General features: G+C 42.6%; 2 protein-coding genes and 80 non-coding genes across 82 annotated transcripts; 2 read left to right on the top strand and 80 right to left on the bottom strand.

Annotated features, from left to right (window-relative positions):
* Positions 1–55: 55 nt before the first annotated feature.
* Positions 56–137, bottom strand: TRNAS-CGA (transfer RNA serine (anticodon CGA)). Its single transcript has one exon. It is a non-coding gene; the product is annotated as a tRNA-Ser (tRNA).
* Positions 138–222: 85 nt separating this feature from the next.
* Positions 223–304, bottom strand: TRNAS-CGA (transfer RNA serine (anticodon CGA)). The gene has a single exon. It is a non-coding gene; the product is annotated as a tRNA-Ser (tRNA).
* Positions 305–391: 87 nt separating this feature from the next.
* Positions 392–473, bottom strand: TRNAS-CGA (transfer RNA serine (anticodon CGA)). The gene has a single exon. It is a non-coding gene; the product is annotated as a tRNA-Ser (tRNA).
* Positions 474–558: 85 nt separating this feature from the next.
* Positions 559–640, bottom strand: TRNAS-CGA (transfer RNA serine (anticodon CGA)). The gene has a single exon. It is a non-coding gene; the product is annotated as a tRNA-Ser (tRNA).
* Positions 641–725: 85 nt separating this feature from the next.
* On the bottom strand, positions 726–807 carry TRNAS-CGA (transfer RNA serine (anticodon CGA)). Its single transcript has one exon. It is a non-coding gene; the product is annotated as a tRNA-Ser (tRNA).
* Positions 808–892: 85 nt separating this feature from the next.
* Positions 893–974, bottom strand: TRNAS-CGA (transfer RNA serine (anticodon CGA)). Its single transcript has one exon. It is a non-coding gene; the product is annotated as a tRNA-Ser (tRNA).
* An 85-nt stretch (positions 975–1059) lies between these two features.
* On the bottom strand, positions 1060–1141 carry TRNAS-CGA (transfer RNA serine (anticodon CGA)). The gene has a single exon. It is a non-coding gene; the product is annotated as a tRNA-Ser (tRNA).
* Positions 1142–1228: 87 nt separating this feature from the next.
* Positions 1229–1310, bottom strand: TRNAP-CGG (transfer RNA proline (anticodon CGG)). The gene has a single exon. It is a non-coding gene; the product is annotated as a tRNA-Pro (tRNA).
* Positions 1311–1394: 84 nt separating this feature from the next.
* TRNAS-CGA (transfer RNA serine (anticodon CGA)) lies at positions 1395–1476 on the bottom strand. Its single transcript has one exon. It is a non-coding gene; the product is annotated as a tRNA-Ser (tRNA).
* Positions 1477–1558: 82 nt separating this feature from the next.
* TRNAS-CGA (transfer RNA serine (anticodon CGA)) lies at positions 1559–1643 on the bottom strand. The gene has a single exon. It is a non-coding gene; the product is annotated as a tRNA-Ser (tRNA).
* An 85-nt stretch (positions 1644–1728) lies between these two features.
* TRNAS-CGA (transfer RNA serine (anticodon CGA)) lies at positions 1729–1810 on the bottom strand. Its single transcript has one exon. It is a non-coding gene; the product is annotated as a tRNA-Ser (tRNA).
* Positions 1811–1895: 85 nt separating this feature from the next.
* Positions 1896–1977, bottom strand: TRNAS-CGA (transfer RNA serine (anticodon CGA)). The gene has a single exon. It is a non-coding gene; the product is annotated as a tRNA-Ser (tRNA).
* An 85-nt stretch (positions 1978–2062) lies between these two features.
* On the bottom strand, positions 2063–2144 carry TRNAL-CAA (transfer RNA leucine (anticodon CAA)). Its single transcript has one exon. It is a non-coding gene; the product is annotated as a tRNA-Leu (tRNA).
* Positions 2145–2229: 85 nt separating this feature from the next.
* TRNAS-CGA (transfer RNA serine (anticodon CGA)) lies at positions 2230–2311 on the bottom strand. The gene has a single exon. It is a non-coding gene; the product is annotated as a tRNA-Ser (tRNA).
* Positions 2312–2396: 85 nt separating this feature from the next.
* Positions 2397–2478, bottom strand: TRNAS-CGA (transfer RNA serine (anticodon CGA)). Its single transcript has one exon. It is a non-coding gene; the product is annotated as a tRNA-Ser (tRNA).
* Positions 2479–2563: 85 nt separating this feature from the next.
* TRNAS-CGA (transfer RNA serine (anticodon CGA)) lies at positions 2564–2645 on the bottom strand. Its single transcript has one exon. It is a non-coding gene; the product is annotated as a tRNA-Ser (tRNA).
* An 85-nt stretch (positions 2646–2730) lies between these two features.
* TRNAS-CGA (transfer RNA serine (anticodon CGA)) lies at positions 2731–2812 on the bottom strand. The gene has a single exon. It is a non-coding gene; the product is annotated as a tRNA-Ser (tRNA).
* An 85-nt stretch (positions 2813–2897) lies between these two features.
* Positions 2898–2979, bottom strand: TRNAS-CGA (transfer RNA serine (anticodon CGA)). The gene has a single exon. It is a non-coding gene; the product is annotated as a tRNA-Ser (tRNA).
* An 85-nt stretch (positions 2980–3064) lies between these two features.
* On the bottom strand, positions 3065–3146 carry TRNAS-CGA (transfer RNA serine (anticodon CGA)). Its single transcript has one exon. It is a non-coding gene; the product is annotated as a tRNA-Ser (tRNA).
* A 252-nt stretch (positions 3147–3398) lies between these two features.
* TRNAS-CGA (transfer RNA serine (anticodon CGA)) lies at positions 3399–3480 on the bottom strand. The gene has a single exon. It is a non-coding gene; the product is annotated as a tRNA-Ser (tRNA).
* An 85-nt stretch (positions 3481–3565) lies between these two features.
* Positions 3566–3647, bottom strand: TRNAS-CGA (transfer RNA serine (anticodon CGA)). Its single transcript has one exon. It is a non-coding gene; the product is annotated as a tRNA-Ser (tRNA).
* An 85-nt stretch (positions 3648–3732) lies between these two features.
* TRNAS-CGA (transfer RNA serine (anticodon CGA)) lies at positions 3733–3814 on the bottom strand. The gene has a single exon. It is a non-coding gene; the product is annotated as a tRNA-Ser (tRNA).
* An 87-nt stretch (positions 3815–3901) lies between these two features.
* On the bottom strand, positions 3902–3983 carry TRNAP-CGG (transfer RNA proline (anticodon CGG)). Its single transcript has one exon. It is a non-coding gene; the product is annotated as a tRNA-Pro (tRNA).
* An 84-nt stretch (positions 3984–4067) lies between these two features.
* TRNAS-CGA (transfer RNA serine (anticodon CGA)) lies at positions 4068–4149 on the bottom strand. Its single transcript has one exon. It is a non-coding gene; the product is annotated as a tRNA-Ser (tRNA).
* An 82-nt stretch (positions 4150–4231) lies between these two features.
* TRNAS-CGA (transfer RNA serine (anticodon CGA)) lies at positions 4232–4316 on the bottom strand. The gene has a single exon. It is a non-coding gene; the product is annotated as a tRNA-Ser (tRNA).
* An 85-nt stretch (positions 4317–4401) lies between these two features.
* TRNAS-CGA (transfer RNA serine (anticodon CGA)) lies at positions 4402–4483 on the bottom strand. Its single transcript has one exon. It is a non-coding gene; the product is annotated as a tRNA-Ser (tRNA).
* An 85-nt stretch (positions 4484–4568) lies between these two features.
* On the bottom strand, positions 4569–4650 carry TRNAS-CGA (transfer RNA serine (anticodon CGA)). Its single transcript has one exon. It is a non-coding gene; the product is annotated as a tRNA-Ser (tRNA).
* Positions 4651–4735: 85 nt separating this feature from the next.
* Positions 4736–4817, bottom strand: TRNAS-CGA (transfer RNA serine (anticodon CGA)). The gene has a single exon. It is a non-coding gene; the product is annotated as a tRNA-Ser (tRNA).
* Positions 4818–5069: 252 nt separating this feature from the next.
* Positions 5070–5151, bottom strand: TRNAL-CAA (transfer RNA leucine (anticodon CAA)). The gene has a single exon. It is a non-coding gene; the product is annotated as a tRNA-Leu (tRNA).
* Positions 5152–5236: 85 nt separating this feature from the next.
* TRNAS-CGA (transfer RNA serine (anticodon CGA)) lies at positions 5237–5318 on the bottom strand. The gene has a single exon. It is a non-coding gene; the product is annotated as a tRNA-Ser (tRNA).
* Positions 5319–5402: 84 nt separating this feature from the next.
* On the bottom strand, positions 5403–5484 carry TRNAS-CGA (transfer RNA serine (anticodon CGA)). The gene has a single exon. It is a non-coding gene; the product is annotated as a tRNA-Ser (tRNA).
* An 85-nt stretch (positions 5485–5569) lies between these two features.
* On the bottom strand, positions 5570–5651 carry TRNAL-CAA (transfer RNA leucine (anticodon CAA)). Its single transcript has one exon. It is a non-coding gene; the product is annotated as a tRNA-Leu (tRNA).
* An 85-nt stretch (positions 5652–5736) lies between these two features.
* TRNAS-CGA (transfer RNA serine (anticodon CGA)) lies at positions 5737–5818 on the bottom strand. The gene has a single exon. It is a non-coding gene; the product is annotated as a tRNA-Ser (tRNA).
* Positions 5819–5903: 85 nt separating this feature from the next.
* TRNAL-CAA (transfer RNA leucine (anticodon CAA)) lies at positions 5904–5985 on the bottom strand. The gene has a single exon. It is a non-coding gene; the product is annotated as a tRNA-Leu (tRNA).
* Positions 5986–6070: 85 nt separating this feature from the next.
* Positions 6071–6152, bottom strand: TRNAL-CAA (transfer RNA leucine (anticodon CAA)). Its single transcript has one exon. It is a non-coding gene; the product is annotated as a tRNA-Leu (tRNA).
* An 85-nt stretch (positions 6153–6237) lies between these two features.
* On the bottom strand, positions 6238–6319 carry TRNAL-CAA (transfer RNA leucine (anticodon CAA)). The gene has a single exon. It is a non-coding gene; the product is annotated as a tRNA-Leu (tRNA).
* A 252-nt stretch (positions 6320–6571) lies between these two features.
* Positions 6572–6653, bottom strand: TRNAL-CAA (transfer RNA leucine (anticodon CAA)). Its single transcript has one exon. It is a non-coding gene; the product is annotated as a tRNA-Leu (tRNA).
* Positions 6654–6738: 85 nt separating this feature from the next.
* Positions 6739–6820, bottom strand: TRNAS-CGA (transfer RNA serine (anticodon CGA)). The gene has a single exon. It is a non-coding gene; the product is annotated as a tRNA-Ser (tRNA).
* Positions 6821–6905: 85 nt separating this feature from the next.
* On the bottom strand, positions 6906–6987 carry TRNAS-CGA (transfer RNA serine (anticodon CGA)). The gene has a single exon. It is a non-coding gene; the product is annotated as a tRNA-Ser (tRNA).
* Positions 6988–7072: 85 nt separating this feature from the next.
* On the bottom strand, positions 7073–7154 carry TRNAS-CGA (transfer RNA serine (anticodon CGA)). The gene has a single exon. It is a non-coding gene; the product is annotated as a tRNA-Ser (tRNA).
* Positions 7155–7239: 85 nt separating this feature from the next.
* On the bottom strand, positions 7240–7321 carry TRNAS-CGA (transfer RNA serine (anticodon CGA)). Its single transcript has one exon. It is a non-coding gene; the product is annotated as a tRNA-Ser (tRNA).
* An 85-nt stretch (positions 7322–7406) lies between these two features.
* TRNAS-CGA (transfer RNA serine (anticodon CGA)) lies at positions 7407–7488 on the bottom strand. The gene has a single exon. It is a non-coding gene; the product is annotated as a tRNA-Ser (tRNA).
* An 85-nt stretch (positions 7489–7573) lies between these two features.
* TRNAS-CGA (transfer RNA serine (anticodon CGA)) lies at positions 7574–7655 on the bottom strand. Its single transcript has one exon. It is a non-coding gene; the product is annotated as a tRNA-Ser (tRNA).
* An 85-nt stretch (positions 7656–7740) lies between these two features.
* Positions 7741–7822, bottom strand: TRNAS-CGA (transfer RNA serine (anticodon CGA)). The gene has a single exon. It is a non-coding gene; the product is annotated as a tRNA-Ser (tRNA).
* Positions 7823–7907: 85 nt separating this feature from the next.
* Positions 7908–7989, bottom strand: TRNAS-CGA (transfer RNA serine (anticodon CGA)). Its single transcript has one exon. It is a non-coding gene; the product is annotated as a tRNA-Ser (tRNA).
* Positions 7990–8076: 87 nt separating this feature from the next.
* TRNAP-CGG (transfer RNA proline (anticodon CGG)) lies at positions 8077–8158 on the bottom strand. The gene has a single exon. It is a non-coding gene; the product is annotated as a tRNA-Pro (tRNA).
* An 84-nt stretch (positions 8159–8242) lies between these two features.
* On the bottom strand, positions 8243–8324 carry TRNAS-CGA (transfer RNA serine (anticodon CGA)). The gene has a single exon. It is a non-coding gene; the product is annotated as a tRNA-Ser (tRNA).
* An 82-nt stretch (positions 8325–8406) lies between these two features.
* Positions 8407–8491, bottom strand: TRNAS-CGA (transfer RNA serine (anticodon CGA)). Its single transcript has one exon. It is a non-coding gene; the product is annotated as a tRNA-Ser (tRNA).
* Positions 8492–8576: 85 nt separating this feature from the next.
* On the bottom strand, positions 8577–8658 carry TRNAS-CGA (transfer RNA serine (anticodon CGA)). The gene has a single exon. It is a non-coding gene; the product is annotated as a tRNA-Ser (tRNA).
* Positions 8659–8743: 85 nt separating this feature from the next.
* Positions 8744–8825, bottom strand: TRNAS-CGA (transfer RNA serine (anticodon CGA)). The gene has a single exon. It is a non-coding gene; the product is annotated as a tRNA-Ser (tRNA).
* An 85-nt stretch (positions 8826–8910) lies between these two features.
* Positions 8911–8992, bottom strand: TRNAS-CGA (transfer RNA serine (anticodon CGA)). Its single transcript has one exon. It is a non-coding gene; the product is annotated as a tRNA-Ser (tRNA).
* A 252-nt stretch (positions 8993–9244) lies between these two features.
* On the bottom strand, positions 9245–9326 carry TRNAL-CAA (transfer RNA leucine (anticodon CAA)). Its single transcript has one exon. It is a non-coding gene; the product is annotated as a tRNA-Leu (tRNA).
* An 85-nt stretch (positions 9327–9411) lies between these two features.
* Positions 9412–9493, bottom strand: TRNAS-CGA (transfer RNA serine (anticodon CGA)). The gene has a single exon. It is a non-coding gene; the product is annotated as a tRNA-Ser (tRNA).
* An 84-nt stretch (positions 9494–9577) lies between these two features.
* Positions 9578–9659, bottom strand: TRNAS-CGA (transfer RNA serine (anticodon CGA)). Its single transcript has one exon. It is a non-coding gene; the product is annotated as a tRNA-Ser (tRNA).
* Positions 9660–9744: 85 nt separating this feature from the next.
* On the bottom strand, positions 9745–9826 carry TRNAL-CAA (transfer RNA leucine (anticodon CAA)). The gene has a single exon. It is a non-coding gene; the product is annotated as a tRNA-Leu (tRNA).
* An 85-nt stretch (positions 9827–9911) lies between these two features.
* TRNAS-CGA (transfer RNA serine (anticodon CGA)) lies at positions 9912–9993 on the bottom strand. The gene has a single exon. It is a non-coding gene; the product is annotated as a tRNA-Ser (tRNA).
* An 85-nt stretch (positions 9994–10078) lies between these two features.
* TRNAL-CAA (transfer RNA leucine (anticodon CAA)) lies at positions 10079–10160 on the bottom strand. The gene has a single exon. It is a non-coding gene; the product is annotated as a tRNA-Leu (tRNA).
* Positions 10161–10412: 252 nt separating this feature from the next.
* Positions 10413–10494, bottom strand: TRNAL-CAA (transfer RNA leucine (anticodon CAA)). The gene has a single exon. It is a non-coding gene; the product is annotated as a tRNA-Leu (tRNA).
* An 85-nt stretch (positions 10495–10579) lies between these two features.
* Positions 10580–10661, bottom strand: TRNAL-CAA (transfer RNA leucine (anticodon CAA)). The gene has a single exon. It is a non-coding gene; the product is annotated as a tRNA-Leu (tRNA).
* An 85-nt stretch (positions 10662–10746) lies between these two features.
* TRNAS-CGA (transfer RNA serine (anticodon CGA)) lies at positions 10747–10828 on the bottom strand. The gene has a single exon. It is a non-coding gene; the product is annotated as a tRNA-Ser (tRNA).
* Positions 10829–10913: 85 nt separating this feature from the next.
* On the bottom strand, positions 10914–10995 carry TRNAL-CAA (transfer RNA leucine (anticodon CAA)). Its single transcript has one exon. It is a non-coding gene; the product is annotated as a tRNA-Leu (tRNA).
* A 252-nt stretch (positions 10996–11247) lies between these two features.
* TRNAL-CAA (transfer RNA leucine (anticodon CAA)) lies at positions 11248–11329 on the bottom strand. Its single transcript has one exon. It is a non-coding gene; the product is annotated as a tRNA-Leu (tRNA).
* An 85-nt stretch (positions 11330–11414) lies between these two features.
* On the bottom strand, positions 11415–11496 carry TRNAS-CGA (transfer RNA serine (anticodon CGA)). The gene has a single exon. It is a non-coding gene; the product is annotated as a tRNA-Ser (tRNA).
* Positions 11497–11581: 85 nt separating this feature from the next.
* Positions 11582–11663, bottom strand: TRNAL-CAA (transfer RNA leucine (anticodon CAA)). The gene has a single exon. It is a non-coding gene; the product is annotated as a tRNA-Leu (tRNA).
* Positions 11664–11915: 252 nt separating this feature from the next.
* TRNAL-CAA (transfer RNA leucine (anticodon CAA)) lies at positions 11916–11997 on the bottom strand. Its single transcript has one exon. It is a non-coding gene; the product is annotated as a tRNA-Leu (tRNA).
* Positions 11998–12082: 85 nt separating this feature from the next.
* On the bottom strand, positions 12083–12164 carry TRNAS-CGA (transfer RNA serine (anticodon CGA)). The gene has a single exon. It is a non-coding gene; the product is annotated as a tRNA-Ser (tRNA).
* Positions 12165–12249: 85 nt separating this feature from the next.
* TRNAL-CAA (transfer RNA leucine (anticodon CAA)) lies at positions 12250–12331 on the bottom strand. Its single transcript has one exon. It is a non-coding gene; the product is annotated as a tRNA-Leu (tRNA).
* A 252-nt stretch (positions 12332–12583) lies between these two features.
* TRNAL-CAA (transfer RNA leucine (anticodon CAA)) lies at positions 12584–12665 on the bottom strand. Its single transcript has one exon. It is a non-coding gene; the product is annotated as a tRNA-Leu (tRNA).
* Positions 12666–12750: 85 nt separating this feature from the next.
* On the bottom strand, positions 12751–12832 carry TRNAS-CGA (transfer RNA serine (anticodon CGA)). Its single transcript has one exon. It is a non-coding gene; the product is annotated as a tRNA-Ser (tRNA).
* Positions 12833–13084: 252 nt separating this feature from the next.
* On the bottom strand, positions 13085–13166 carry TRNAS-CGA (transfer RNA serine (anticodon CGA)). The gene has a single exon. It is a non-coding gene; the product is annotated as a tRNA-Ser (tRNA).
* An 87-nt stretch (positions 13167–13253) lies between these two features.
* On the bottom strand, positions 13254–13335 carry TRNAS-CGA (transfer RNA serine (anticodon CGA)). The gene has a single exon. It is a non-coding gene; the product is annotated as a tRNA-Ser (tRNA).
* An 87-nt stretch (positions 13336–13422) lies between these two features.
* On the bottom strand, positions 13423–13504 carry TRNAS-CGA (transfer RNA serine (anticodon CGA)). Its single transcript has one exon. It is a non-coding gene; the product is annotated as a tRNA-Ser (tRNA).
* Positions 13505–13760: 256 nt separating this feature from the next.
* TRNAS-CGA (transfer RNA serine (anticodon CGA)) lies at positions 13761–13842 on the bottom strand. Its single transcript has one exon. It is a non-coding gene; the product is annotated as a tRNA-Ser (tRNA).
* Positions 13843–13929: 87 nt separating this feature from the next.
* Positions 13930–14011, bottom strand: TRNAS-CGA (transfer RNA serine (anticodon CGA)). The gene has a single exon. It is a non-coding gene; the product is annotated as a tRNA-Ser (tRNA).
* An 87-nt stretch (positions 14012–14098) lies between these two features.
* Positions 14099–14180, bottom strand: TRNAS-CGA (transfer RNA serine (anticodon CGA)). The gene has a single exon. It is a non-coding gene; the product is annotated as a tRNA-Ser (tRNA).
* A 425-nt stretch (positions 14181–14605) lies between these two features.
* TRNAS-CGA (transfer RNA serine (anticodon CGA)) lies at positions 14606–14687 on the bottom strand. The gene has a single exon. It is a non-coding gene; the product is annotated as a tRNA-Ser (tRNA).
* An 87-nt stretch (positions 14688–14774) lies between these two features.
* TRNAS-CGA (transfer RNA serine (anticodon CGA)) lies at positions 14775–14856 on the bottom strand. The gene has a single exon. It is a non-coding gene; the product is annotated as a tRNA-Ser (tRNA).
* A 256-nt stretch (positions 14857–15112) lies between these two features.
* On the bottom strand, positions 15113–15194 carry TRNAS-CGA (transfer RNA serine (anticodon CGA)). The gene has a single exon. It is a non-coding gene; the product is annotated as a tRNA-Ser (tRNA).
* An 87-nt stretch (positions 15195–15281) lies between these two features.
* On the bottom strand, positions 15282–15363 carry TRNAS-CGA (transfer RNA serine (anticodon CGA)). Its single transcript has one exon. It is a non-coding gene; the product is annotated as a tRNA-Ser (tRNA).
* A 256-nt stretch (positions 15364–15619) lies between these two features.
* Positions 15620–15701, bottom strand: TRNAS-CGA (transfer RNA serine (anticodon CGA)). The gene has a single exon. It is a non-coding gene; the product is annotated as a tRNA-Ser (tRNA).
* Positions 15702–16941: 1240 nt separating this feature from the next.
* Positions 16942–21081, top strand: LOC149937166 (uncharacterized). The gene has a single exon (XM_090153745.1). It carries the CDS (start codon positions 16942–16944, stop codon positions 21079–21081), a length of 4140 nt encoding a protein of 1379 aa, XP_090009871.1.
* A 95-nt stretch (positions 21082–21176) lies between these two features.
* LOC149937167 (uncharacterized) lies at positions 21177–22157 on the top strand. Its single transcript, XM_090153747.1, has one exon. It carries the CDS (start codon positions 21177–21179, stop codon positions 22155–22157), a length of 981 nt encoding a protein of 326 aa, XP_090009873.1.
* The last annotated feature ends 824 nt before the right edge of the window (positions 22158–22981 follow it).

Consider the following 22981-nt stretch of genomic DNA (forward strand, 5'->3'; position numbering starts at 1 on the left):
AATATAAATTAAATAATTTTGAATTTGGATACCATCACCAATGAAAGTAAAAAGTCGCAGTCGGCAGGATTCGAACCTGCGCGGGAAGATCCCAACAGATTTCGAGTCTGACGCCTTAACCACTCGGCCACGACTGCCTAGAAACTGAGGGAAATTGCGAATAATTGAATATAAAATAAATAATGTTGAATTTTGATACCATCACCAATGAAAGTAAAAAGGCGCAGTCGGCAGGATTCGAACCTGCGCGGGAACACCCCATCAGATTTCGAGTCTGACGCCTTAACCACTCGGCCACGACTGCCTGGTTATTGATGGAAATCGCGAATAATTGAATAGAAAATAAATCATGTTGAATTTTCCATTAACGTCAACAATGAAAATAAAAAGTTGCCGTCGGCATGATTCGAACCTGCGCGGGAAGATTCCATCAGATTTCGAGTCTGACGCCTTAACCACTCGGCCACGACTGCTCGAAAACCGATGGAAATCGCGAAAAATTTAATATAAATTAAATAATTTTGAATTTGGATACCATCACCAATGAAAGTAAAAAGTCGCAGTCGGCAGGATTCGAACCTGCGCGGGAAGATCCCATCAGATTTCGAGTCTGACGCCTTAACCACTCGGCCACGACTGCTTAAAAACTGAGGGAAATTGCGAATAATTGAATATAAATTAAATAATTTTGAATTTGGATACCATCAGCAATGAAAGTAAAAAGTCGCAGTCGGCAGGATTCGAACCTGCGCGGGAAGATCCAATCAGATTTCGAGTCTGACGCCTTAACCACTCGGCCACGACTGCCTAAAAATTGAGGGAAATTGCGAATAATTGAATATAAAATAAATAATGTTGAATTTTGATACCATCACCAATGAAAGTAAAAAGTCACAGCCGGCAGGATTCGAACCTGCGCGGGAAGATCCCAACAGATTTCGAGTCTGACGCCTTAACCACTCGGCATCGACTGCTTGAAAACTGGAGGAAATTGCGAATAATTGAATATAAAATAAATAATGTTGAATTTTGGTACCATCACCAATGAAAGTAAAAAGTCGCAGTCGGCAGGTTTCGAACCTTCGCGGGAACACCCCATCAGATTTCGAGTCTGACGCCTTAACCACTCGGCCACGACTGCCTGGTTATTGATGGAAATCGCGAATAATTGAATAGAAAATAAATCATGTTGAATTTTCCATTAACGTCAACAATGAAAATAAAAAGTTGCCGTCGGCATGATTCGAACCTGCGCGGGAAGATTCCATCAGATTCCGAGTCTGACGCCTTAACCACTCGGCCACGACTGCTTAAAAAAGTCGGAAATTGCGAATAATTGAATATAAATTAAATAATTTTGAATTTGGATACCATCACCAATGAAAGTAAAAAGTCGCAATCGGCAGGATTCGAACCTGCGCGGGGAGATCCCATCAGATTTCGAGTCTGACGCCTTAACCACTCGGCCACGACTGCCTAAAAACTGAGGGAAATTGCGAATAATTGAATATAAAATAAATAATGTTGAATTTTGATACTATCACCAATGAAAGTAAAAAGTCACAGCCGGCAGGATTCGAACCTGCGCGGGAAGACCCCAACAGATTTCGAATCTGATGCCTTAACCACTCGGCCACGACTTCTTGAATACTGAAGGAAATCGCGAATAATTGAATATAAAATAAATAATGTGGAATTTTGATACCATCACCAATGAAAGTGAAAAGTCGCAGTCGGCAGGATTCGAACCTAAGCGGAAACATCCCATCAGATTTCGAGTCTGACACCTTAACCACTCGGCCACGACTGTTTGAAAACTGAAGGAAATAGCGAATAATTGAATATAAAATAAATAATGTTGAATTTTGATACCATCTACAATGAAAGTAAAAAGTCGAAGTCGGCAGGATTCGAACCTGCGCGGGAAGATCCAATCAGATTTCGAGTCTGACGCCTTAACCACTCGGCCACGACTGCCTAAAAACTGAGGGAAATTGCGAATAATTGAATATAAAATAAATAATGTTGAATTTTGATACCATCACCAATTAAAGTAAAAAGTCGCAGTCGGCAGGTTTCGAACCTGCGCGGGAAGATCCCATCAGATTTTGAGTCTGACGCCTAAACCACTCGGCCACGACTGCTCGAAAACTGATGGAAATCGCGAAAAATTTAATATAAATTAAATAATTTTGAATTTGGATACCATCACCAATGAAAGTAAAAAGTCGCAGTCGGCAGGATTCGAACCTGCGCGGGAAGATCCCATCAGATTTCGAGTCTGACGCCTTAACCACTCGGCCACGACTGCTCGAAAACCGATGGAAATCGCGAAAAATTTAATATAAATTAAATAATTTTGAATTTGGATACCATCACCAATGAAAGTAAAAAGTCGCAGTTGGCAGGATTCGAACCTGCGCGGGAAGATCCCATCAGATTTCGAGTCTGACGCCTTAACCACTCGGCCACGACTGCTTAAAAACTGAGGGAAATTGCGAATAATTGAATATAAATTAAATAATTTTGAATTTGGATACCATCACCAATGAAAGTAAAAAGTCGCAGTCGGCAGGATTCGAACCTGCGCGGGAAGATCCCATCAGATTTCGAGTCTGACGCCTTAACCACTCGGCCACGACTGCTCGAAAACTGATGGAAATCGCGAAAAATTTAATATAAATTAAATAATTTTGAATTTGGATACCATCACCAATGAAAGTAAAAAGTCGCAGTCGGCAGGATTCGAACCTGCGCGGGAAGATCCCATCAGATTTCGAGTCTGACGCCTTAACCACTCGGCCACGACTGCTCGAAAACTGATGGAAATCGCGAAAAATTTAATATAAATTAAATAATTTTGAATTTGGATACCATCACCAATGAAAGTAAAAAGTCGCAGTCGGCAGGATTCGAACCTGCGCGGGAAGATCCCATCAGATTTCGAGTCTGACGCCTTAACCACTCGGCCACGACTGCTTAAAAACTGAGGGAAATTGCGAATAATTGAATATAAATTAAATAATTTTGAATTTGGATGCCATCACCAATGAAAGTAAAAAGTCGCAGTCGGCAGGATTCGAACCTGCGCGGGAAGATCCAATCAGATTTCGAGTCTGACGCCTTAACCACTCGGCCACGACTGCCTAAAAATTGAGGGAAATTGCGAATAATTGAATATAAAATAAATAATGTTGAATTTTGATACCATCACCAATGAAAGTAAAAAGTCACAGCCCGCAGGATTCGAACCTGCGCGGGAAGATCCCAACAGATTTCGAGTCTGACGCCTTAACCACTCGGCATCGACTGCTTGAAAACTGGAGGAAATTGCGAATAATTGAATATAAAATAAATAATGTTGAATTTTGGTACCATCACCAATGAAAGTAAAAAGTCGCAGTCGGCAGGTTTCGAACCTTCGCGGTAACACCCCATCAGATTTCGAGTCTGACGCCTTAACCACTCGGCCACGACTGCTCGAAAACTGACGGAAATCGCGAAAAATTTAATATAAAATAAATAATGTTGAATTTTGATACCATCACCAATGAAAGTAAAAAGTCGCAGTCGGCAGGATTCGAACCTGCGCGGGAAGATCCCAACAGATTTCGAGTCTGACGCCTTAACCACTCGGCCACGACTGCCTAAAAACTGAGGGAAATTGCGAATAATTGAATATAAAATAAATAATGTTGAATTTTGATACCATCACCAATGAAAGTAAAAAGGCGCAGTCGGCAGGATTCGAACCTGCGCGGGAACACCCCATCAGATTTCGAGTCTGACGCCTTAACCACTCGGCCACGACTGCCTGGTTATTGATGGAAATCGCGAATAATTGAATAGAAAATAAATCATGTTGAATTTTCCATTAACGTCAACAATGAAAATAAAAAGTTGCCGTCGGCATGATTCGAACCTGCGCGGGAAGATTCCATCAGATTCCGAGTCTGACGCCTTAACCACTCGGCCACGACTGCTTAAAAAAGTCGGAAATTGCGAATAATTGAATATAAATTAAATAATTTTGAATTTGGGTACCATCACCAATGAAAGTAAAAAGTCGCAATCGGCAGGATTCGAACCTGCGCGGGAAGATCCCATCAGATTTCGAGTCTGACGCCTTAACCACTCGGCCACGACTGCCTAAAAACTGATTGAAATTGCGAATAATTGAATATAAAATAAATAATGTTGAATTTTGATACCATCACCAATGAAAGTAAAAAGTCACAGCCGGCAGGATTCGAACCTGCGCGGGAAGACCCCAACAGATTTCGAATCTGATGCCTTAACCACTCGGCCACGACTTCTTGAATACTGAAGGAAATCGCGAATAATTGAATATAAAATAAATAATGTTGAATTTTGATACCATCACCAATGAAAGTGAAAAGTCGCAGTCGGCAGGATTCGAACCTAAGCGGGAACATCCCATCAGATTTCGAGTCTGACACCTTAACCACTCGGCCACGACTGTTTGAAAACTGAAGGAAATAGCGAATAATTGAATATAAAATAAATAATGTTGAATTTTGATACCATCTACAATGAAAGTAAAAAGTCGAAGTCGGCAGGATTCGAACCTGCGCGGGAAGATCCAATCAGATTTCGAGTCTGACGCCTTAACCACTCGGCCACGACTGCCTAAAAACTGAGGGAAATTGCGAATAATTGAATATAAAATAAATAATGTTGAATTTTGATACCATCACCAATGAAAGTAAAAAGTCGCAGTCGGCAGGATTCGAACCTGCGCGGGAAGATCCCATCAGATTTCGAGTCTGACGCCTTAACCACTCGGCCACGACTTCTTGAAAACTGAAGGAAATCGCGAATATTTGAATAGAAAAGAAATAATTTTGAATTTTGATAACATCACCAATGAAAGTACAAAGGCGCGGTCGGCAGGATTCGAACCTGCGCGGGAAGATCCCAACAGTTTTTGAATCTGACGCCTTAACCACTCGGCCACGACTTCTTGAAAACTGAAGGAAATCGCGAATATTTGAATAGAAAAGAAATAATTTTGAATTTTGATAACATCACCAATGAAAGTACAAAGGCGCGGTCGGCAGGATTCGAACCTGCGCGGGAAGATCCCAACAGATTTTGAATCTGACGCCTTAACCACTCGGCCACGACTTCTTGAAAACTGAAGGAAATCGCGAATATTTGAATATAAAAGAAATAATTTTGAATTTTGATAACATCACCAATGAAAGTACAAAGGCGCGGTCGGCAGGATTCGAACCTGCGCGGGAAGATCCTAACAGATTTCGAGTCTGACGCCTTAACCACTCGGCCACGACTTCTTGAATCTGAAGGAAATCGCGAATATTTGAATAGAAAAGAAGTAATTTTGAATTTTGATAACATCGCCAATGAAAGTACAAAGGCGCGGTCGGCAGGATTCGAACCTGCGCGGGAAGATCCCAACAGATTTCGAGTCTGACGCCTTAACCACTCGGCCACGACTTCTTGAAAACTGAAGGAAATCGCAAATATTTGAATAGAAAAGAAATAATTTTGAATTTTGATAACATCACCAATGAAATTACAAAGGCGCGGTCGGCAGGATTCGAACCTGCGCGGGAAGATCCCAACAGATTTTGAATCTGACGCCTTAACCACTCGGCCACGACTTCTTGAAGCCTGAAGGAAATCGCGAATATTTGAATAGAAAAGAAATAATTTTGAATTTTGATAACATCACCAATGAAAGTACAAAGGCGCGGTCGGCAGGATTCGAACCTGCGCGGGAAGATCCCAACAGATTTCGAGTCTGACGCCTTAACCACTGGGCCACGACTTCTTGAAAACTGAAGGAAATCGCGAATATTTGAATAGAAAAGAAATAATTTTGAATTTTGATAACATCACCAATGAAATTACAAAGGCGCGGTCGGCAGGATTCGAACCTGCGCGGGAAGATCCCAACAGATTTTGAATCTGACGCCTTAACCACTCGGCCACGACTTCTTGAAGCCTGAAGGAAATCGCGAATATTTGAATAGAAAAGAAATAATTTTGAATTTTGATAACATCACCAATGAAAGTACAAAGGCGCGGTCGGCAGGATTCGAACCTGCGCGGGAAGATCCCAACAGATTTTGAATCTGACGCCTTAACCACTCGGCCACGACTTCTTGAAGCCTGAAGGAAATCGCGAATATTTGAATAGAAAAGAAATAATTTTGAATTTTGATAACATCACCAATGAAAGTACAAAGGCGCGGTCGGCAGGATTCGAACCTGCGCGGGAAGATCCCAACAGATTTTGAATCTGACGCCTTAACCACTCGGCCACGACTTCTTGAAGCCTGAAGGAAATCGCGAATATTTGAATAGAAAAGAAATAATTTTGAATTTTGATAACATCACCAATGAAAGTACGAAGGTGCGGTCGGCAGGATTCGAACCTGCGCGGGAAGATCCCAACAGAATATGAATCTGACGCCTTAACCACTCGGCCACGACTTCTTGAAAACTGAAGGAAATCGCGAATATTTGAATAGAAAAGAAATAATTTTGAATTTTGATAACATCACCAATGAAATTACAAAGGCGCGGTCGGCAGGATTCGAACCTGCGCGGGAAGATCCCAACAGATTTTGAATCTGACGCCTTAACCACTCGGCCACGACTTCTTGAAGCCTGAAGGAAATCGCGAATATTTGAATAGAAAAGAAATAATTTTGAATTTTGATACCATCACCAATGAAAGTAAAAAGTCGCAGTCGGCAGGATTCGAACCTGCGCGGGAAGATCCCATCAGATTTCGAGTCTGACGCCTTAACCACTCGGCCACGACTGCTCGAAAACCGATGGAAATCGCGAAAAATTTAATATAAATTAAATAATTTTGAATTTGGATACCATCACCAATGAAAGTAAAAAGTCGCAGTTGGCAGGATTCGAACCTGCGCGGGAAGATCCCATCAGATTTCGAGTCTGACGCCTTAACCACTCGGCCACGACTGCTTAAAAACTGAGGGAAATTGCGAATAATTGAATATAAATTAAATAATTTTGAATTTGGATACCATCACCAATGAAAGTAAAAAGTCGCAGTCGGCAGGATTCGAACCTGCGCGGGAAGATCCCATCAGATTTCGAGTCTGACGCCTTAACCACTCGGCCACGACTGCTCGAAAACTGATGGAAATCGCGAAAAATTTAATATAAATTAAATAATTTTGAATTTGGATACCATCACCAATGAAAGTAAAAAGTCGCAGTCGGCAGGATTCGAACCTGCGCGGGAAGATCCCATCAGATTTCGAGTCTGACGCCTTAACCACTCGGCCACGACTGCTCGAAAACTGATGGAAATCGCGAAAAATTTAATATAAATTAAATAATTTTGAATTTGGATACCATCACCAATGAAAGTAAAAAGTCGCAGTCGGCAGGATTCGAACCTGCGCGGGAAGATCCCATCAGATTTCGAGTCTGACGCCTTAACCACTCGGCCACGACTGCTTAAAAACTGAGGGAAATTGCGAATAATTGAATATAAATTAAATAATTTTGAATTTGGATGCCATCACCAATGAAAGTAAAAAGTCGCAGTCGGCAGGATTCGAACCTGCGCGGGAAGATCCAATCAGATTTCGAGTCTGACGCCTTAAGCACTCGGCCACGACTGCTCTAAAACTGACGGAAATCGCGAAAAATTTAATATAAAATAAATAATGTTGAATTTTGATACCATCACCAATGAAAGTAAAAAGTCGCAGTCGGCAGGATTCGAACCTGCGCGGGAAGATCCCAACAGATTTCGAGTCTGACGCCTTAACCACTCGGCCACGACTGCCTAAAAACTGAGGGAAATTGCGAATAATTGAATATAAAATAAATAATGTTGAATTTTGATACCATCACCAATGAAAGTAAAAAGGCGCAGTCGGCAGGATTCGAACCTGCGCGGGAACACCCCATCAGATTTCGAGTCTGACGCCTTAACCACTCGGCCACGACTGCCTGGTTATTGATGGAAATCGCGAATAATTGAATAGAAAATAAATCATGTTGAATTTTCCATTAACGTCAACAATGAAAATAAAAAGTTGCCGTCGGCATGATTCGAACCTGCGCGGGAAGATTCCATCAGATTCCGAGTCTGACGCCTTAACCACTCGGCCACGACTGCTTAAAAAAGTCGGAAATTGCGAATAATTGAATATAAATTAAATAATTTTGAATTTGGGTACCATCACCAATGAAAGTAAAAAGTCGCAATCGGCAGGATTCGAACCTGCGCGGGAAGATCCCATCAGATTTCGAGTCTGACGCCTTAACCACTCGGCCACGACTGCCTAAAAACTGATTGAAATTGCGAATAATTGAATATAAAATAAATAATGTTGAATTTTGATACCATCACCAATGAAAGTAAAAAGTCACAGCCGGCAGGATTCGAACCTGCGCGGGAAGACCCCAACAGATTTCGAATCTGATGCCTTAACCACTCGGCCACGACTTCTTGAATACTGAAGGAAATCGCGAATAATTGAATATAAAATAAATAATGTTGAATTTTGATACCATCACCAATGAAAGTGAAAAGTCGCAGTCGGCAGGATTCGAACCTAAGCGGGAACATCCCATCAAATTTCGAGTCTGACACCTTAACCACTCGGCCACGACTGTTTGAAAACTGAAGGAAATAGCGAATAATTGAATATAAAATAAATAATGTTGAATTTTGATACCATCTACAATGAAAGTAAAAAGTCGAAGTCGGCAGGATTCGAACCTGCGCGGGAAGATCCAATCAGATTTCGAGTCTGACGCCTTAACCACTCGGCCACGACTGCCTAAAAACTGAGGGAAATTGCGAATAATTGAATATAAAATAAATAATGTTGAATTTTGATACCATCACCAATGAAAGTAAAAAGTCGCAGTCGGCAGGATTCGAACCTGCGCGGGAAGATCCCATCAGATTTCGAGTCTGACGCCTTAACCACTCGGCCACGACTTCTTGAAAACTGAAGGAAATCGCGAATATTTGAATAGAAAAGAAATAATTTTGAATTTTGATAACATCACCAATGAAAGTACAAAGGCGCGGTCGGCAGGATTCGAACCTGCGCGGGAAGATCCCAACAGTTTTTGAATCTGACGCCTTAACCACTCGGCCACGACTTCTTGAAAACTGAAGGAAATCGCGAATATTTGAATAGAAAAGAAATAATTTTGAATTTTGATAACATCACCAATGAAAGTACAAAGGCGCGGTCGGCAGGATTCGAACCTGCGCGGGAAGATCCCAACAGATTTTGAATCTGACGCCTTAACCACTCGGCCACGACTTCTTGAAAACTGAAGGAAATCGCGAATATTTGAATAGAAAAGAAATAATTTTGAATTTTGATAACATCACCAATGAAAGTACAAAGGCGCGGTCGGCAGGATTCGAACCTGCGCGGGAAGATCCTAACAGATTTCGAGTCTGACGCCTTAACCACTCGGCCACGACTTCTTGAATCTGAAGGAAATCGCGAATATTTGAATAGAAAAGAAGTAATTTTGAATTTTGATAACATCGCCAATGAAAGTACAAAGGCGCGGTCGGCAGGATTCGAACCTGCGCGGGAAGATCCCAACAGATTTCGAGTCTGACGCCTTAACCACTCGGCCACGACTTCTTGAAAACTGAAGGAAATCGCGAATATTTGAATAGAAAAGAAATAATTTTGAATTTTGATAACATCACCAATGAAATTACAAAGGCGCGGTCGGCAGGATTCGAACCTGCGCGGGAAGATCCCAACAGATTTTGAATCTGACGCCTTAACCACTCGGCCACGACTTCTTGAAGCCTGAAGGAAATCGCGAATATTTGAATAGAAAAGAAATAATTTTGAATTTTGATAACATCACCAATGAAAGTACAAAGGCGCGGTCGGCAGGATTCGAACCTGCGCGGGAAGATCCCAACAGATTTCGAGTCTGACGCCTTAACCACTGGGCCACGACTTCTTGAAAACTGAAGGAAATCGCGAATATTTGAATAGAAAAGAAATAATTTTGAATTTTGATAACATCACCAATGAAAGTACAAAGGCGCGGTCGGCAGGATTCGAACCTGCGCGGGAAGATCCCAACAGATTTTGAATCTGACGCCTTAACCACTCGGCCACGACTTCTTGAAGCCTGAAGGAAATCGCGAATATTTGAATAGAAAAGAAATAATTTTGAATTTTGATAACATCACCAATGAAAGTACGAAGGTGCGGTCGGCAGGATTCGAACCTGCGCGGGAAGATCCCAACAGAATATGAATCTGACGCCTTAACCACTCGGCCACGACTTCTTGAAGCCTGAAGGAAATCGCGAATATTTGAATAGAAAAGAAATAATTTTGAATTTTGATAACATCACCAATGAAAGTACAAAGGCGCGGTCGGCAGGATTCGAACCTGCGCGGGAAGATCCCAACAGATTTTGAATCTGACGCCTTAACCACTCGGCCACGACTTCTTGAAGCCTGAAGGAAATCGCGAATATTTGAATAGAAAAGAAATAATTTTGAATTTTGATAACATCACCAATGAAATTACAAAGGCGCGGTCGGCAGGATTCGAACCTGCGCGGGAAGATCCCAACAGATTTTGAATCTGACGCCTTAACCACTCGGCCACGACTTCTTGAAGCCTGAAGGAAATCGCGAATATTTGAATAGAAAAGAAATAATTTTGAATTTTGATAACATCACCAATGAAAGTACAAAGGCGCGGTCGGCAGGATTCGAACCTGCGCGGGAAGATCCCAACAGATTTCGAGTCTGACGCCTTAACCACTCGGCCACGACTTCTTGAAAACTGAAGGAAATCGCGAATATTTGAATAGAAAAGAAATAATTTTGAATTTTGATAACATCACCAATGAAAGTACAAAGGCGCGGTCGGCAGGATTCGAACCTGCGCGGGAAGATCCCAACAGATTTTGAATCTGACGCCTTAACCACTCGGCCACGACTTCTTGAAGCCTGAAGGAAATCGCGAATATTTGAATAGAAAAGAAATAATTTTGAATTTTGATAACATCACCAATGAAAGTACGAAGGTGCGGTCGGCAGGATTCGAACCTGCGCGGGAAGATCCCAACAGAATATGAATCTGACGCCTTAACCACTCGGCCACGACTTCTTGAAAACTGAAGGAAATCGCGAATATTTGAATAGAAAAGAAATAATTTTGAATTTTGATAACATCACCAATGAAATTACAAAGGCGCGGTCGGCAGGATTCGAACCTGCGCGGGAAGATCCCAACAGATTTTGAATCTGACGCCTTAACCACTCGGCCACGACTTCTTGAAGCCTGAAGGAAATCGCGAATATTTGAATAGAAAAGAAATAATTTTGAATTTTGATAACATCACCAATGAAAGTACAAAGGCGCGGTCGGCAGGATTCGAACCTGCGCGGGAAGATCCCAACAGATTTCGAGTCTGACGCCTTAACCACTCGGCCACTACTTCTTGAAAACTGAAGGAAATCGCGAATATTTGAATAGAAAAGAAATAATTTTGAATTTTGATAACATCACCAATGAAAGTACAAAGGCGCGGTCGGCAGGATTCGAACCTGCGCGGGAAGATCCCAACAGATTTTGAATCTGACGCCTTAACCACTCGGCCACGACTTCTTGAAGCCTGAAGGAAATCGCGAATATTTGAATAGAAAAGAAATAATTTTGAATTTTGATAACATCACCAATGAAAGTACGAAGGTGCGGTCGGCAGGATTCGAACCTGCGCGGGAAGATCCCAACAGAATATGAATCTGACGCCTTAACCACTCGGCCACGACTTCTTGAAAACTGAAGGAAATCGCGAATATTTGAATAGAAAAGAAATAATTTTGAATTTTGATAACATCACCAATGAAATTACAAAGGCGCGGTCGGCAGGATTCGAACCTGCGCGGGAAGATCCCAACAGATTTTGAATCTGACGCCTTAACCACTCGGCCACGACTTCTTGAAGCCTGAAGGAAATCGCGAATATTTGAGTAGAAAAGAAATAATTTTGAATTTTGATAACATCACCAATGAAAGTACAAAGGCGCGGTCGGCAGGATTCGAACCTGCGCGGGAAGATCCCAACAGATTTCGAGTCTGACGCCTTAACCACTCGGCCACGACTTCTTGAAAACTGAAGGAAATCGCGAATATTTGAATAGAAAAGAAATAATTTTGAATTTTGATAACATCACCAATGAAAGTACAAAGGCGCGGTCGGCAGGATTCGAACCTGCGCGGGAAGATCCCAACAGATTTTGAATCTGACGCCTTAACCACTCGGCCACGACTTCTTGAAGCCTGAAGGAAATCGCGAATATTTGAATAGAAAAGAAATAATTTTGAATTTTGATAACATCACCAATGAAAGTACGAAGGTGCGGTCGGCAGGATTCGAACCTGCGCGGGAAGATCCCAACAGAATATGAATCTGACGCCTTAACCACTCGGCCACGACTTCTTGAAAACTGTAGGAAATCGCGAATATTTGAATAGAAAAGAAATAATTTTGAATTTTGATAACATCACCAATGAAAGTACAAAGGCGCGGTCGGCAGGATTCGAACCTGCGCGGGAAGATCCCAACAGATTTTGAATCTGACGCCTTAACCACTCGGCCACGACTTCTTGAAAACTGAAGGAAATCGCGAATATTTGAATAGAAAATAAATAATTTTGAATTTTGATAACATCACCAATGAAAGTACAAAGTCGCGGTCGGCAGGATTCGAACCTGCGCGGGAAGATCCCAACAGATTTCGAGTCTGACGCCTTAACCACTCGGCCACGACTTCTTGAAAACTGAAGGAAATCGCGAATATTTGAATAGAAAAGAAATAATTTTGAATTTTGATAACATCACCAATGAAAGTACAAAGGCGCGGTCGGCAGGATTCGAACCTGCGCTGGAAGATCCCAACAGATTTTGAATCTGACGCCCTAACCACTCGGCCACGACTTCTTGAAAACTGAAGGAAATCGCGAATAATTGAATATAAAATAAATAATGTTGAATTTTGATACCATCACCAATGAAAGTAAAAAGTCGCAGTCGGCAGGATTCGAACCTGCGCGGGAAGATCCCATCAGATTTCGAGTCTGACGCCTTAACCACTCGGCCACGACTGCTTGGTGATTTGCGGAAATCGCGAATAATTAAATAGCAAATAAATCATGTTGAATTTCCCATAAACGTCAACAATGAAAGTAAAAAGTCGCAGTCGGCAGGATTCGAACCTGCGCGGGAAGACACCATCAGATTTCGAGTCTGATGCCTTAACAACTCGGCCACGACTGCTTCAACATTGATTGAAATCGCGAATAATTAAATAGCAAATAAATCATGTTGAATTTCCCATAAACGTCAACAATGAAAGTAAAAAGTCGCAGTCGGCAGGATTCGAACCTGCGCGGGAAGATCCCATCAGATTTCGAGTCTGACGCCTTAACCACTCGGCCACGACTGCTTGGTGATTTGCGGAAATCGCGAATAATTAAATAGCAAATAAATCATGTTGAATTTCCCATAAACGTCAACAATGAAAGTAAAAAGTCGCAGTTGGTAGGATTCGAACCTGCGCGGTATGATCCCATCAGATTTCAAGTCTGATGCCTTAACCACTCGGCCACGACTGCTTGGTGATTTGTGGAAATCGCGAATAATTAAATAGCAAATAAATCATGTTGAATTGCCCATTAACGTCAACAATGAATGTAAAAAGTCGCAGTCGGCAGGATTCGAACCTGCGCGGGAAGACACCATCAGATTTCGAGTCTGATGCCTTAACAACTCGGCCACGACTGCTTCAACATTGATTGAAATCGCGAATAATTAAATAGCAAATAAATCATGTTGAATTTCCCATAAACGTCAACAATGAAAGTAAAAAGTCGCAGTCGGCAGGATTCGAACCTGCGCGGGAAGATCCCATCAGATTTCGAGTCTGATGCCTTAACAACTCGGCCACGACTGCCTGGTTATTGATGGAAATCGCGAATAATTGAATAGAAAATAAATCATGTTGAATTTTCCATTAACGTCAACAATGAAAATAAAAAGTTGCCGTCGGCATGATTCGAACCTGCGCGGGAAGATCCCATCAGATTTCGAGTCTGACGCCTTAACCACTCGGCCACGACTGCTTGGTGATTTGCGGAAATCGCGAATAATTAAATAGCAAATAAATCATGTTGAATTTCCCATAAACGTCAACAATGAAAGTAAAAAGTCGCAGTTGGTAGGATTCGAACCTGCGCGGTATGATCCCATCAGATTTCAAGTCTGATGCCTTAACCACTCGGCCACGACTGCTTGGTGATCTGTGGAAATCGCGAATAATTAAATAGCAAATAAATCATGTTGAATTTCCCATAAACGTCAACAATGAAAGTAAAAAGTCGCAGTTGGTAGGATTCGAACCTGCGCGGTATGATCCCATCAGATTTCAAGTCTGATGCCTTAACCACTCGGCCACGACTGCTTGGTGATTTGTGGAAATCGCGAATAATTAAATAGCAAATAAATCATGTTGAATTGCCCATTAACGTCAACAATGAATGTAAAAAGTCGCAGTCGGCAGGATTCGAACCTGCGCGGGAAGACACCATCAGATTTCGAGTCTGATGCCTTAACAACTCGGCCACGACTGCTTCAACATTGATTGAAATCGCGAATAATTAAATAGCAAATAAATCATGTTGAATTTCCCATAAACGTCAACAATGAAAGTAAAAAGTCGCAGTCGGCAGGATTCGAACCTGCGCGGGAAGATCCCATCAGATTTCGAGTCTGACGCCTTAACCACTCGGCCACGACTGCTTGGTGATTCGCGGAAATCGCGAATAATTAAATAGCAAATAAATCATGTTGAATTTCCCATAAACCTCAACAATGAAAGTAAAAAGTCGCAGTTGGTAGGATTCGAACCTGCGCGGCATGATCCCATCAGATTTCAAGTCTGATGCCTTAACCACTCGGCCACGACTGCTTGGTGATTTGTGGAAATCGCGAATAATTAAATAGCAAATAAATCATGTTGAATTTCCCATAAACGTCAACAATGAAAGTAAAAAGTCGCAGTCGGCAGGATTCGAACCTGCGCGGGAAGATCCCATCAGATTTCGAGTCTGACGCCTTAACCACTCGGCCACGACTGCTTGGTGATTTGCGGAAATCGCGAATAATTAAATAGCAAATAAATCATGTTGAATTTCCCATAAACGTCAACAATGAAAGTAAAAAGTCGCAGTCGGCAGGATTCGAACCTGCGCGGGAAGATCCCATCAGATTTCGAGTCTGACGCCTTAACCACTCGGCCACGACTGCTTGGTGATTTGCGGAAATCGCGAATAATTAAATAGCAAATAAATCATGTTGAATTTCCCATAAACCTCAACAATGAAAGTAAAAAGTCGCAGTTGGTAGGATTCGAACCTGCGCGGTATGATCCCATCAGATTTCAAGTCTGATGCCTTAACCACTCGGCCACGACTGCTTGGTGATTTGTGGAAATCGCGAATAATTAAATAGGAAATAAATCTTGTTGAATTTCCCATTAACGTCAACAATGAATGTAAAAAGTCGCAGTCGGCAGGATTCGAACCTTCGCGGGAAGACACCATCAGATTTCGAGTCTGATGCCTTAACAACTCGGCCACGACTGCTTCAACATTGATTGAAATCGCGAATAATTAAATAGCAAATAAATCATGTTGAATTTCCCATTAACGTCAACAATGAAAGTAAAAAGTCGCAGTCGGCAGGATTCGAACCTTCGCGGGAAGATCCCATCAGATTTCGAGTCTGACCTCTTAACCACTCGTTATAGTTTATTCATCGATTTCCATCCTTAGAAATTTAAGTGTTATCTTACGTTTTCAGCTGATATTAGTTTATTTTTACAAAGATTGGATTTATATACTAAGATTAGAATAATATTTCAGTCTATTCGATCATAGTTAAATTTTTATTTATATAGATTTGTCCTTCACACAGTTAAAAAGCTTTAATTTTTGAAAAATGTTCGCAATTTTTATTTATTTCATGCCATGCATTGTATTCATTTATTTAATTTATTTTTAATCAGGTTAAATTTATTTTTTATATTATAATAAAAAATAAATGTAAGCTGATAAAATAAAATAAAATTATTTCCTATAAATACTGATCTTCTTTTCTTAACAATTATCAGTTTCATATTCCGCATCATTGAAGTAAAGTTTTTTTCTGAGTCTAAGATTTTGTGGAATTATCTATTTAAAAACGTAATATGTTGGGTGTGTCGGTTTTTATATTGCTGAGCTGTGTCGTATTTGGATCAACTACCACGAGGACTTGGCAATTCCTTAATGGTAGCTGGTAGCAATGACCAAGAAGGTTTTGTTTCATAGTGTTTTCTTCAAATTGTGATTGGAATTAACTTATATCCCCTGTTCAGACGCTCAACTTCTAGTTATTCAATTAACTTATGTTAATAGTTCCGGTCGATGTAAATATTCGCGAAGGGATAAAAAAAACCCTTTTTTTTCGTTTCTTCATTTATTGTGTATAATCTTTAACGTTTTACAATGTTTTTTTAACCATTGATTCATTTTCGGGCGATATGCTTTTAACGTTGAAATATGTTTTTTAGTCTACTCAAAGCTAACTTTATTTATGAAAAATAAAATATTGATCAGAGTTCATCCAGATCTGCTTTCGGTTACTTGTCTTTGCTGTTGCTGCTGCCTAGTTTAAGTCGCGCTAGTTCCAGGGTTTTGGGATGGCTGAATTCTACGACTAGACACGAACATTTTGGTCCGTCGAGCCGGATCTCTAAGCCGGTTGTTTTACGTGGATTCTAGTCGCTGGGTTCACACCTTCGGATCATTCGTCTTCTCGGATCGGAAGCAAATTTCGTTCGCAATGCCGGTCACTGCTTTGGACAAAGCCATCGCCGAAAGATCTAAGGGCGAATTGGGTCTGAACAATATGGGCAGAAGAGTTCAGAGTCATTCAAAGATATCGCTAAACCTGCAACAAGTGGAGTTCTTCATCAGCGAAGCAGATAAGTCTTGGCAAATGATTGATGACGCGCATCTCAAGATCATTCCGCTAGATTCCGACAAGGCTTTGGATCATAATACCGAATGGGACAGACTGTTCACTGTCTACACGGATGTCAGATGTGGATTGGAAGCCATCAAGGCAACGTTCGCTCCAACTCCTACTTCGCAGTTTTCGGTTCCGACGTCTCATTCGGAAATCAAGTTGCCGAAGATAAACCTCCCTACTTTTTCAGGGGAGGTGCACGAATGGATGTCGTTCCGGGATATGTTCCAAACAGCTATCCATTATAACAAGGACTTGTCGAATGCGCAGAAGCTTACGTACCTGAAGTCAAGTCTAACGGGAAATGCCGCCAAGTTAATCAAATCGCTCCCTATTTCGGACATCAACTACGGCATAGCGTGGGACACTGTTACGAAGAGGTACGAAAATAAAAGAGAACTTTATTCTTCCATAATGAAGCGTTTCATTGCACTCCCGGCAATTTCGAGCGGGAATTCAACGGCGCTGCGATCCATCGTGGACATGACAATGGAGTGTACGAGAGCTTTGGACACGCTCAGTATAGCGAATAAGTGGGATGCCATTCTGGTTTATCATCTGACGCAGAAGTTGGATCCTACTTCTAAGGAACAGTGGGAGCTAAGCCTAAAAGATACCGAGATACCCACGTCAAAGACGCTTCTGGAATTTATCGAACAGAGAGCACGATCGTTAGCCGCTTCGTCGTCAGGTCTAAGCCAACAACCTAGAGAGCATCTAAAGAAATCGGTCAATCTGCACGCCAGAACGGGAATAATGCCTGCAGACGGAAGTTGTTCATTTTGTTCCGGAGCGCATTGCAAATTCAAATGCCCAAAATTTTACGGTTTGAAAATCGCAGACCGGCAGTTCTCGGCACAGGAAGCGAAGGTCTGTTTCAACTGTCTTCGTTCCGGTCATCGAGTAAAAGATTGTCCACTTGAAAGGGGTTGTAAGACTTGTGGACAACGACATCACTCCCTTCTCCATTCGGATAGCCTAAATCAGAGATCCGGTAGTCGACAGTCCAGGGGAGGTCAATCGACTGGTGACCTTCAGCCTGGAAACCAGCAAACGATCCAAAGTCAACAGTCTGGTAACCACCAGATAAGTCAACTTCAAAATCAAAATTTCCATGTTCAAGAAGTCGTTCATTCTAAATACGACGCCATGCTAGCCACCGCCGTGATAAGGGTGAAGACGGTTTCCGGTGGATGTCTTCAATTCCGCGCGCTCCTAGACGGCGGATCGACAGTGTCATGCATCTCCGAAGCATGCATCGGACAACTGGGTTTAGGACGGGAGATGGTCGATACGGAGGTCGTTGGCCTAGGCTCAGCTCAACTCGGCAAAACGAGAGGCCTCACTCAAATACATTTCAAGTCGCATATCGATGCTAAGACGATAGAGAAATTTCATGTAAGCGCCTACGTTCTCCAGAAGATAACGTGTCAACTTCCGGTCAGAAGATATGACGCAACTAACTGGAATCATCTAAAGAATCTTCAGCTAGCGGATCCAGCATTTAATGTACCGGCCGACGTGGATATCCTTCTGGGTGCCGACATATTTTATAAACTTCTACTCGACGGCAACCGAAGATCAAATTCCGAGTCTCCGGATGCTATCAATTCTAAACTGGGATGGCTCGTCGCAGGTCCAATTGGAGTAGAGCAGCCCAAAATTCAAGTCCATCACGCCATCTCGTTGGACGAAACCCTAAATCGGTTTTGGGCGGTGGAGCAGGTTCCGAAAAAACCAATTCTTACCCATGCCGAGAAAGAATGCGAGGAAGATTTCCAGACAAACCACTACAGAGACGAATCTGGACGATTCGTGGTTCGAATGCCTATGAAGAAGCCCAAAGTCTCTCTCGGATTGTCTCGAGAAACGGCTCGGAGGAGATTGCTACAAATCGAGAGAAAACTCGAATCGAGTCCAGCTTTGAAGGTTTTATATCAAGGCTTCATGGAGCTGTACGAAGGGCTGGGGCACATGGTTAGGGTGGAACCCGTTCCTTCGTCGATCGAACGAGTATTCATTCCCCACCATTACGTGCTGAAGGACTGTAACCAGACTAACAAATTTCGAGTTGTATTTGATGCATCGTCGAAGACAAGTTCTGGTAATTCGCTGAACGACGCTCAGCTAGTTGGTCCGGTCGTTCAAGACACGCTGTACACTATCATCATGCGATTCAGACTTCATCAAGTCGCATTCAGCGCTGATATCAAGAAGATGTATCGGCAGATACTTATCGCACCCGACCAGTGCGACCTCCAATGTATTCTTTGGCGAACGTCTCCGAAATTACCTATTCAAGAATACCAGCTCAGAACGGTTACCTACGGTACGGCATCAGCACCGTTTCTCGCCACTCGAGTCCTCCAACAATTGGGTGACATTGGGTCAAAGGAATACCCGTTGGGGGGTGAGATTCTCAGGAGAGATTTCTACATGGATGACGTTATGAGCGGAAGAGGATCGATTGAAGATACAAGAATAGCTATATCGCAACTTCGTGAGCTGACAGACAGCGCTGGGCTCCCTCTCAGCAAATTCGCTTCGAACTACCAGGGATGTCTGGTGGATGTTGCAGTGGAGCTGCGGGAGACTAAGGAAGTCCTCGCCATGGAAGAAGAACCTCTCGTAAAAACTCTTGGTCTTTACTGGGATACCCGAAGAGATCAATTCCATTTCAAGGTGCAAGTTCCGGAGTCGGGGGAAGACGTCACGAAGAGAACGCTACTTTCGGAGATTTCGAAAATCTTCGACCCGATGGGGTGGCTCGCTCCTGTCGTGATACGATCTAAAATTATGATGCAAGACGTTTGGAGGGAGAGAGTTGGTTGGGACGAAACACCGACACCATCGATTCAGCAACAATGGCAAGAGTTTCGAGATTCGATCTTGAAGATTCAGGAAATTCGTATCGACCGTTGGGTTTACACCTCACCGGATATATCTGAGTTGGAATTCCATGGATTCTCGGATGCTTCGGAAAAAGCTTACGCTGGAGTGGTTTATCTGAGAATGGTAGACAAATTCGGAAAGATCAATGTTTCACTCCTTGCATCGAAGACAAGGGTGGCTCCAGCAAACCAAGCTATGTCCATTCCAAGACTGGAGCTATGTGGCGCATTGCTACTCGCTGACCTCTTAGAATCAGTACTAGAATCGCTGGGACTTGATGTCACTCGGGTCAAAGCATGGACAGATTCCACAATTGTCCTATGCTGGATATCGTCGTGTCCAAAACGATGGAAAACTTTCGTTGGCAATCGAGTTTCGAGAATTCAAGAAACTATCCCAGCGTCGCAGTGGGGTCACGTAGCTGGCACCGATAACCCAGCCGACGCAGCGTCGAGAGGAATCTCCGTTTCAGAACTCGTAAAGCATCAGCTCTGGTGGAAGGGACCGTTATGGTTAGCAGAGAGCACGCCCGCTCCAAAAACGTCGAAATGGGTAATGGACACCTCAAAGGTCAATCAAGTTTATGAGGAGGAGAAGATCGTAATCGTTGCCACGAAGGCCCACGTTGTTGGTAACTCAACATTCACGAGATTTTCGTCACTTTTACGGTTACGTCGTATCACCGCGTGGAGTCGAAGATTCGCTTATAACAGTCTACTCCGATACCGACTGAGAACCGATCCGCAATCAACGGCTTCTCGAATGGAAGGTCCATTAACGACTGAAGAATTGAAATCGGCGTTATTTGCTCTAATCAAGGTTATGCAAGCTGTAGAGTTTGCGGAAGAAATCGAGTCATTGAAGGAAGGAAATCCGTTGCCAAGGAAGAGCAAATTACTCTGTTTACGCCCTGAGTTGGATTCGGAAGGCATCCTTCGAGTGGGAGGTCGTTTAAAACATGGCGATTTCACCGACAACGTAAAACGCCCAATTCTGCTACCACGTCACCACAAATTTACGGAAATGGTGGAGCGCAGTTGGTTCATGGTATTCTATCTCTAAACTACTGGATTCTCCGAGGGAGGGATGCAATTCGACATCAAATTCGGAGATGCATAGTTTGCACAAGGTATCGAGCAGAAACGGCGAAACAGATGATGGGGGACTTACCTAAGTCTAGACTGCAATATTGTCGAGCCTTTAGAACGACCGGCGTCGATTACGCCGGGCCTTTCAATCTAGGACCAATTACGCCTAGAAGTAAAACGACTTACAAAGCTTATATATCGCTTTTTGTCTGCTTCGTCACTCGGGCGATACATTTGGAGCTCGTTTCATCCTTGTCTACAGAAGCGTTTATCGCAGCTTTACGAAGATTCACCTCAAGGAGAGGAAAGCCCAGCGACATTCATAGCGACTGTGGCACGAACTTCGTCGGCGCAGCGAAAGAATTGACGGAATTCATGAAATTAATCCAGTCCGATTCCCATAACGAAGCGGTCGCGGATCACCTTTCGTCACAAGGAATAGCGTGGCATTTCAACCCTGCCGGCGCCCCTCACTTTGGCGGATTATGGGAGGCTGGAATAAAATCCGTGAAATACCACATGCATAGAGTCATTGGGCCAACTCGTCTTACATTTGAAGAGTTTTCAACAGTTATCACTCAAATCGAGGGAAGCCTCAATTCTCGACCTTTAACTCCGATGTCGTCTGACCCGACGGATCTGCAAGTATTGACGCCAGGACACTTCCTCATCGGAGAGTCTCTGCAAGAGGTTCCCGACCCAGATCTTTCGCAACTTCCGATGACGAGACTCAATCGTTGGCAACTCCTTCAAAAGCTGAAACAGGACATCCACAAGCGCTGGCTCCGGGAGTATATAACGAGACTCCAGCAACGTCCGAAATGGAGGACTCCTCAACGAAATATCTCAGTCGGGGACATGGTACTCGTAAAATCGGACGCCTCTTTCGCTGCCAGCTGGCCTCTTGCTCGAGTCGTCCAGATACATCCAGGTCGAGACGGACAGACGAGGGTGGTCACTTTACGCACCAGCAGAGGGGAGCTTAAAAGACCGATCGTGAAGCTCTGCTTACTTCCGTTTGACCAGGAAGACGCTGTACCCGATTCTTGACGCTACTGCATCAAGGCCGGGAGTATGTTCAGACGCTCAACTTCTAGTTATTCAATTAACTTATGTTAATAGTTCCGGTCGATGTAAATATTCGCGAAGGGATAAAAAAAACCCTTTTTTTTCGTTTCTTCATTTATTGTGTATAATCTTTAACGTTTTACAATGTTTTTTTAACCATTGATTCATTTTCGGGCGATATGCTTTTAACGTTGAAATATGTTTTTTAGTCTACTCAAAGCTAACTTTATTTATGAAAAATTAAATATTGATCAGAGTTCATCCAGATCTGCTTTCGGTTACTTGTCTTTGCTGTTGCTGCTGCCTAGTTTAAGTCGCGCTAGTTCCAGGGTTTTGGGATGGCTGAATTCTACGACTAGACACGAACAATATATAAAACTTGTGAGAAATAAAGTAATTTAAATGTACATTTTTGTTTGTATGTTTAGGGGGCATCAACAAATGGTAAGAAATATTTATATGAATGTTACAAGATGGATTATAGATAATTTTGTGTAACCACAGAGGTAGAGAGACTTATGTTACGCAACAAGTATCCAACAAATGGGACCTGGACAAGAGGCGACTTTTTAGTCGGAATTACTAAACTTATCGGGAACCTCAGGCGGGCTAAGTCACTGTTATGAATTGCGCACCATGCTTCTAACTTTCCAAAAAAATATCGGGATCTACTGGTTTGCAAGCCAATTTATTTTCTCGACAAAACATACTACGGGTAACAAGTCATCTGGTAACAACAAAAACTATATTGATACTAGAATAAGAAACAGTTGCATAGCATAGTCTTAATAGGCGTTTGAATAAAA

Source organism: Leiobunum rupestre, chromosome 7, assembly GCF_980474605.1.
Source record: "Leiobunum rupestre chromosome 7, qqLeiRupe1.1.hap1, whole genome shotgun sequence".
NCBI lineage: Eukaryota > Metazoa > Arthropoda > Arachnida > Opiliones > Sclerosomatidae > Leiobunum > Leiobunum rupestre.

Bases quoted from the DNA above. Each gene is read 5' to 3' on its own strand.
- LOC149937166 (XM_090153745.1), top strand. From the start codon at position 16,942: ATGCCGGTCACTGCTTTGGACAAAGCCATCGCCGAAAGATCTAAGGGC.
- LOC149937167 (XM_090153747.1), top strand. From the start codon at position 21,177: ATGGGGGACTTACCTAAGTCTAGACTGCAATATTGTCGAGCCTTTAGA.